The sequence below is a fragment of the Carlito syrichta genome, unplaced genomic scaffold (genome assembly GCF_000164805.1).
Source record: "Carlito syrichta isolate Samal-C Ts95f unplaced genomic scaffold, Tarsius_syrichta-2.0.1 Scaffold303038, whole genome shotgun sequence".
NCBI classification, from domain to species: domain Eukaryota; kingdom Metazoa; phylum Chordata; class Mammalia; order Primates; family Tarsiidae; genus Carlito; species Carlito syrichta.
In genome coordinates this window covers 213638-222298 of record NW_007247134.1, presented here as the reverse complement: position 1 = coordinate 222298, position 8661 = coordinate 213638, and the positions used below count along the sequence as shown (strand labels likewise).

The window sequence follows — 8661 nt, the reverse complement described above, 5'->3', positions numbered from 1 at the left end:
GCCAGCCTGCCCCCGTGGTAGCTCGCTTTGGGTATAGGAGGCACCCGGCTGCCTGCAGCACCCAGCTCTGGAAGCAGGGCAGGGGTGGAGCAGCTCTGAGGGGACCCAGATCCAAAAATGGGAAAAAGCAGAGTGTACATGTTCCGTGCCATGTCCCTGGAGTCCCCCAAGCCCAGTCTGGAGGGATTTAAGGGAGCCGAAGTTCCCTTCAATCCATGGTGCTGACTCCTTACTGTTGATGTGGCCTATTTTGATCCACAGGCTGGGATGTAGGGATAACACATGGAGTTCAGAGTTTAGAAGAACTAGAGGAGGCACCCTCAATTGACACTTAACTCTGCTCCGAAACTGCTGTTTCTGCACGTTTGTTTTCTATTTATTACATGAATTTCAAACATACACGAAAACAGAGATGCCATGTACCCAGCACCCAGTTTCAAAAATCAATCACATGACCAGTCTTGTTTCACCTGTGCCGACTCCTCCCAATATGATTCTGAGGCAAATTCCAGACTTTACATCATTTCATCCATAAATATTTTAGCATGCACTTAAAAGACATATAGAAATAAAACCACAATATCACTGTCACGCAGAAAGTTTAATAAGCCTTTCCCATCATCACATACCTGATCAGTGTTCAAATTTCCAATCTCATAAATATCACAATGCCTTTTTACAATTTGTTTCAGGATCCAGATAAGATCCACGCACTCTGGAAGTCTTAGATTTCCGGGAATTCTGGGTTGAAACTAAATCCAGAACAAAAGCGGACTCCTTGCAACTCTTAAGTTTCATGAATTGCAGTGGTGGGGAGGGTATTTTTATTTTTTTTTTCCTTACAAAAGCATCTTTGCAAGGCTGCGTCGGTAAATCCCACGGGTCTCAGATTTCCAGTCTCACAACTGGAAGCTTCTGGCAATTCAGCTGCAGAGCAGTGTTGGTAGGTGAGTCACGCCTCGCCAGGGTGCACCCACGTGGCAGTGTTACCCTGAAAAACACCTCTTGTCCTCAAAAGCTCCTCGGGGCCTAATTAAGTTAGAGGGTGCAGGTGCCGAAGCAGCCACCCGGGGGCTCCCGAGGACCTCGATGGACTACGCATCCCCTGGAAAGCCAACCTGGCTGTTTTATTTCAGGGGAGACTGGACAGACCAGGTGAGACCTGGCGCCTATCTCACCCAGGTGGACGTCTGCCAGCAGAGACACTAGACTCGGGGAGATGAGGCTTGTTGCCCGTGGCTGGCAAAAGCCAAGATTAGCTGTCAGTCGCCATCAGAGGATTTGAAGCATTCAGCCCTCCCCCGCCCCGCCCCAGTGGTCTTTTTTTTTTTTCTTTTTTCCAGATCCCCTGGATGGCAAAGAGGATCCACAGGGGTGGCCCATTCCTGCTAATAAGCACCTGTGGCCCGTGATTTTGGGGGGGGGGGACGATATTATAAGCGATGGCAGACATCTGTTAAGTGTCAAGGGTTCATTGAAGTTATATATCCAGAACAAAACACAAGACTGAGAGCTTCGATCTCCAGATTCTCCACTTGGCCTTGCAAGGATCCCCTCATCTTTGGGCCTCATTGCTGGAAATAAAGGGGCTGGGAAAGAAACCACTGGCTGGAGGTCTCTTCCCTGTTAGGTGCTTTTGTGGAGGGCACTTCCGAGGGCTACGGTCACAGAGTTCCACGAACTGGGTGGCTTGAACAACACAAATGGAGTGCCTCCCCGTTCTGGAGGCCGGAAGTCCAAAATCGAGGTGGCCGGCAGGGCCATGCTCTCTCGGACGGCTGTAGGGGCCAGTCCTTCTGCTTCCTCCACCTTGCGGTGTTTGCCAGCAATCCTTGGTGTCCCTTGGCTTACTGTATTAATAGATGTCCTTCTTCTCACTGTGTATCTCTTCACACCGTCTTCTCTGTGTGCGTTGTCTGTCTCCGTGTCCAAATTCCCCCTTTTTGAAAGGACACCGGTCTTAATGGATTAGGGTCTCCACCCCTAATGACCTTGTTTTAACTTAATTACCTCTGTGAAGACCCTATTTCCAAATAAGGCCGCTTCTGAGGCACTGGGGGTTAGAACTCCAACATACCTTTGGCGGGGAAGGATACAGTTTAATTTAACACAGGGGCCATGTTAGAGAAAGCTAATATTTGAAAGATGTAAGGACAAACCCATGAATTGTGCATGCTAGTGGGTCACACCACCGTGAGGTTCTAGGATAAAGTTACACATCTACAAAGACAGCATAACAACACATAAACAACTATGTTTTGAGAAGCCGCATATTGGAATTTTACCGAGAAAAACAAGCCTCATCCCCCAAGTGAGCTTCATAACCCGAATTACATTAAATTCACTACATTTGACCATTTCCTATGATCACTGACATAGCAAATCAAATACCGGTCAAGACAAGAAAACTCCAGGTTTTTTTGGCTAAAATTATACAACATAAGTTGATTCTCGTGCTACTTAAAATTATCATAGAACTATAAGCACTCAAAACCCTGACATATTAAATAACAGAGAGCTTATACATATTAAACTTTCAGAAAATCAGATTCATGCCCCTTCTCAAAAACACAAGCATTCATTACATAAACAAGGTCACAGCCAAAAACAGGGCCATCGGTTCTTTCGGGACTTAATCAGAACGATCACGGCCCAGCAGGCACCGCTTCAGTTCCTGACATGGCTTCTCAACGAACAGCGTCAGGGCCAGCCCAGCGATGAAAGTCAGTAAACAGTGTCCAGAGAAAAGATAGAACTAGAGACAAAGCAGAGCAGGGAGACACCGTTTTACTCCAGGAATTCCTACTGTGTTCAGATTGTTCAGACTGTAAAGTGCCATCCTGGCTGTAAGAAATGGATCAGAGTCGGGCTCGGTGGCTCAGCCTGTAATCCCACGCCTTTGGGAGCCTGAGATGAGTGGATTGCCTGAGCCCGAGGGTTCGAGACACGCCTAGGCAACTTGGTGGGACCTCTTCTCTACAATAAATCAGAAAATTAGCTGGGCGTGGTAGCGTGCGCCCGTAGTTCCAGCTACTCGGAAGGCTGAGGCAGAAGGATCGCCGGAGCCCAGCAGGTCAAGGCTGTGGTGGCCAGGAGCGGCCACTGCCCTCCAGCCTGGGTGACAGAGTAAGACTCCAACTCAAAAAAAAAAAAAAAGAAAGAAAGAAATGGATCAGCAGGGCAATCAGTGCTAACGTTAAAAATGAAATAAATACAATCAAGATGTTAACCTGTGCTGGAGCCCTCCCTCTCACTCCCTCAAATAAGGAACAATAAGGGGCCGGGCTCGGTGATTCAGCCTGTAATCCCAGCATTTGGGGAGGCCAAGGTGAGTGGATTGCCTGAGCCCGCAGATTCGAGACCACCCTGGGCAACTTGGCAAGATCACATCTCTGTAATAAATCAAAAATTAGCTGGGCGTGGTAGTGCGTGCCTGTGTTCCAGCGACTTGGAAGGCTGAGACGGAAGGATGGCCAGAGCCCAGCAAGTTGATGCTGGGGTGGCCGTGAGTGTGCCACTGCGCTCCAGCCTGGGCCGTGGAGTGAGACCAAAAAAATAAATAAATAAAAGAACAATAAGGGTCTTTAAAAATAATAATAATAGAAAGTCTTCCTAAAAAGCAAACAGGGCTTGAGTCCAGAGGTTTGAGAACAGCCTGGGCAATTTAGGGAGACCTCGTTTCTATGGCAAGTAAATCAATAAATAAAATAAAAAATTAGCCTGGCTTGGTGGCACTCACTTATAGTCCCAGTTACTTAGAAGGCTGAGGCAGAAGGATCGCCTGAGCCCAGCACGTTGAGGTTGCGGGGGCCGTGATCATGTCATTGTACTCCAGCTTGGGTGACAGAGTGAGACTCTGACTCAAAAAAAAAAATAGATTGCTTTGCTACTCAAGAAGAGGGTAGATGGGATGCTCTCAGAATTGGGAGCTGTGTGCTAACTCACCATGTTGATATCGGTGTAGTGAATAAGTGTTTCCTGAAGCCCATTGTAGAGGATAATCAGAGTCGGATGCACCAGGTAGCAAGCATAACTGATGTTGGCCAGGAAACTCCAGACGTCCCAAGAAAAGCAGCCGGTTCACCAGACCTGGAGAGAACAGACACAAGGTCACCAGGCCTTCTCTGGGTCAGTGAAGACACCCCATTGTCCATTGCTTCCTTCGGATTCTGCACCTAAGTCTGCGAACTTTTCTTAAGAAAGTATTTATGCCTTGTAATTTTTAAGAGAATGTTACCCTCCCCGCAAAAAAAAAAACCCTTCCTTTTGCAAGAATATGATAACATAAGAGAGACACTAATAATGTTGAGGTTGAGTCAAACTTACCTCCTTCGCACGGTTGCAACCCCTGAGCACAAAATATTCCATGTACAAAACAAGGTATAAAGTCCTTGCACTAGCCTAAGTCTGGTTCAAGAGGCGACCAGGTAAGCCACTGGGTCTCGGGATGAGGCATTTCACATGAGCTGTCTTAGACTCTTCATCTCTCCGTGAGAGGCACTAGAAGATTCGGAACTTTCAGAGCAAATATTCTGTAACTTGGCGAATTTTCTAGAACTGTGCTGTCCCGGACAATAGCCCCTGGTCATTGTGGATATTTTAATTAATTAAATTTAAATACAATGAAACCGTCCTTATAGAGGACTCATGACCAGGTCACCAGGTCTTCTCTGGGCCAGTGAAGATTCCCTATTTTTCATTGCTTCTTTTGGACTCTGCACCTAAGTCTGTGAACTTTTCTTAAGGAAGTCTTTATGCATTGTAATTTTTAAGAGAATGTTATCCTCCTCCCCCCCAAAGGACATTTTCATTGTATTTAAATTAGCACTTATTGCTGTCTCAGTGGTTTGAATAGTCGTCCTCCAAAAGATACGTCCACCCAGAATGTCAGAACGTGGTTGTACTTGGAATGTGGGTCTTTGCAGATATAATTAGGGGAAGGAACTAGAGATCAGATCATCTTGGATTAGGATGGGTCTTAAACCCAATGACTAGTGTTTTCACAAGAGACAGACACACAGGAGAGAGACAAGCATGGAGGCCATGTGATGACAGAAGCGACTGGAGTGATGAACCCACAAGCCGAGGAACGCCAAGGCTCGTCAGCAGCCATCAGAAGCTTGGAGACAGGATGGGACTGACTCTCTCCCCAGAACACCCAGAAGAACCAACCCTGCTGACACCTTGATTTTAGGCATCTGGCCTCCGGAACTGTGAGATTATAAATTTCTGTTGTTTTACGCTGCAGAAAAAAAGATAATTTCCATTTCTCCTTTGCACAAGCAGGTGCTCTGTCATGCATCACAATTTGCTCAGTTGCTTAGGGCAAAATCTTTGGAGCCATCCCAGACTCCTTTCTTTCTCTTGTACCCCATAGAGTGCTGTCGTGTTTTTTTTTGTTTTTTGTTTTTTTTGGTAGAGACAGAATCTCACTATGTTGCCTTGGCTAGTCTTGAACTCTTGACCTCAAGCAATCCCCCTGCCTCAGCCTCCTAAAGTGCTAGGATTACAGGCTGAGCTACATTTTTAAGACGGATCCTCAATTTGGCTGGGCACAGTGGCTCACACCTGTAATGCCAGTGTTTTGGGGCCAAGGCAGGAAGATTACTTGAGGCCAGGAGTTCAAGACCAGCCTGGGCAACAGAGTGAGACCCCCCCATCTCTACAAAAAAATAAGTCTAAGTATCTCAGATAAGACCGTAGCTTACCACTCCGCTAACGCCCTCATGCATTTTCCCTTGCCTCTCCCAGGGACTCCACCTTCGCTTCCCAGGGGATCTGTTGGTCTCTGTTCTTGTTCTCGCCATCCCACAGCCTCCACACGACAAAGAGTAATCTTTTAAAATCACAAGTCAAGGAGAGATGGGGAGAGGGGTGATGCTGATCAAAAGATATAAAGTTTCGGCCGGGCTCGGTGGCTCAGCCTGTAATCCTGCGCTTTGGGAGGCCGAGGTGAGTGAATTGCCTGAGCCCGCAGGATCAAGTCCTGCCTGGGCAACTTGGCAAGACCTCATCTCTACAATAAATCAAAAAAATTAGCCGGGTGTGGTAGCGCGCGCCTGTAGTTCCAGCTACTTGGAAGGCTGAGGCGGAAGGATCCCCGGAGCCCAGCAGGTCGAGGCTGCGGTGGCCAGGAGCGGCCACTGCACTCCAGTCTGGGCGACGGAGTGAGACTCCAACTCAAAAAAAAAAAAAAAAAGATATAAAGTTTCAGTTCGACTGATGGAATAAGTTTTAATGACCTATGGCATTGCTTGGTGATGATAATTAATAATTTCTTAAATATATTTCAGTCTCACTGACCAAAATCAAGGTTCCCTCTAAGACCCAAAAAGCAGGCTTGATCTTAGGCTTCCAGACTCCAGAACCGTGAGAAATAAATTTCTGTGGCTTAAAAGGCACCCAGTTTATGGTATTTTTGTGATAGCAGTCCACGTGGACAATGACATCGTGTCACAAGGCATTTAGGGGAAAATCCAAACTCTTCCCCTCGAAGGGCTTGCCTAACCTGGCTCCCGGCTTCTTCTCTGACCTCCCTTCCCATTCCCTTCCCGCTGGATGTTGGTTTCCTTTCCCACTGGTCTTCCTGCTATTCCTGCAACCTGTTCAGTTCTCTCTAGTCTGGAGGCCTCCGCCAGGAATGCTTTGGCCCGGCGTCTTTGCAAGCGAACCCCTCTCCCCGTTATCCACCTAGCCCTGATTTATTTTTATTCACTAAACTTATCTGAATCTAATTTATGTGACAAATGTCTTGACTTCATGCTCTTTCGGATTCGTTGTCTGTGACTGCTCTCACAAACTGTCACAGACGTGGTGTCTTGAAAAAGCAGAGATGTATTCTCTCATGTTTCTGGAGGATGGAAGTCCAAAGTCAGTATCACTGACCCAAATCAAGGTGCCAGCTCCCAGCAGCTTCTGGCCTTCCTTGGCTTGTGGCCACATCACTCCAGTCTTCAGGGCCAGCATTTTCAGTCTCTCTCTGCTCTGTCTTCATATCACCCTCTTCCCCTTCGTGTGGAATCAAATCTCCTTCCGCCTCCCTCTTACAAAGACATGTGTGATTGTATTTAGGGGTCCAACCAGATAACCCAAGGTAATCCCTCCATCTCAAGATCCTTAATTTAGTCACATCTGCAAGATCCCAGGAATTGGGACCTGATACCTCTGGGGACCATTATTCAACTTACTAGAGTTTCCTGGTCTCCCCGCTTCCCTCACTCTAACGGAATCTCCTGCAAGGGAAGGGTTTTCCTCGCCTCTTCCTGTACCCCCAAACTCTAGAACAGTGCCTAACAGAACAAGCGTCCAAATAGGATTTTATGTAATTAGGTGAATAAACAGAGACAGACTAGTAGACAAAAGAGGGGTTTTCCCCAAGTAAAGGCTAAATAAGGTGAACCAAGATGTCACTGTGGAACAAGACAAAATAGTTGTAAGGAAATTCAGTTAGCAAAGAGCCCATGCTCATACAGGTAGGCCAAACACAAAAGAATGTGCCCCACGGAAAATGATCCCGTGCTCACGTGGTGAGCCCCAGTTGACTCCAGCAACTACTCGTTACATTAAGTTAATGTTGCTATGCAGATTTTCTTGGTTGTATAGTTTTTTTGTTTTGTTCTGTTTTGAGTTGTAGTCTCACTCCATCACCTAGGCTGGAGTCCAGCGGCATGCTCAAGGCCACCCCAGCTTCGACCTGCTGGGCTCTGGTGATTTTTCCGCCTCATCCAAGTAGCTGGAACTACAGGCGTGTGCTATGATGCCCGGCTAATTTTGTGATTTATTTTGGAGGTGAGGTCTCGCCAAGTTGCCCGGGCTGTTCTCGAACCACTGGGTTCAGGCAATCCTCTCGCCTCGGCCTCCCAAAGTGCTGGGATTACAGGTTTGAGCCACCGCGCCCAGCCGGTTGTATAGTTTTATGGTTACTTTATAAATTTGTTTGGGCTTTATCCATGTGTGTGCTCTCAACACACAAATTTGAATCCAGGTTTATGTCTGCTCATGTTTGGGTCAAATTAGAATAAAGCTAGGAACTTATATCCAGGGTAACTTGAATCTATCTCCTGGAAAAAGATTTACTGAAAAAGAAAGTAACGATCAGAATAACAAGAATTTAGCCCAACGCCAAGAATCCAGAAGAATCCTTACGCAGTCTGACCATTAAGTTCGCGAACTCATCCTAGAAAGAGTGCTGCACGCCTCATTGGTGAATATCATGACAATCACCTTCAAATTACGACCTCTGGGAAGCGACGCTCCACGCCCATGCCTAGTCCACCCATCAAGGCAGTTCTGAAGCTCTTTCTGGAATGGCCATCAGAGCCGCTGTCATATTACCCTTGATGTCCTGAATGTCATCAAAATGTCTTCCTTTCAATATTTCCTTTATCTTCGAATAAAGGAAAAAGTCATCAGGGGCCAGACCAGATGAGTAGGGAGGGTGTTCCGATACAGTGATTTGTTGATTGGCTAAAAACTCCCTCAGCCAGAGCTGTGTGAGCCGGTGCAGTGTCGTGATGCAAGAGCTCCTTTGGGCCATTTTTGCACACACCTTTCTCAGGCAAGATTTTCAGTTAAGACTTTCCTAACTGTTTCTCTTTGGATGCTTTTTTTTTTGAGTCGGAGTCTCACTCTGTCGCCCAGACTGGAGGGCAGTGGCCGCTC

The 8661-nt window shown here is 46.9% G+C and overlaps 1 protein-coding gene across 1 annotated transcript in view; it reads right to left on the bottom strand.

Moving 5' to 3' along the window:
• Positions 1-2632: 2632 nt before the first annotated feature.
• LOC103259866 (O-acyltransferase like protein-like) overlaps positions 2633-8661 on the bottom strand; it is an 89563-nt gene continuing 83534 nt past the window's right edge. The window contains 3 exon segments of the mRNA XM_021712066.1: positions 2633-2755; positions 3946-4059; positions 4061-4089. Coding sequence (XP_021567741.1) covers positions 2633-2755; positions 3946-4059; positions 4061-4089 — 266 coding nt within the window.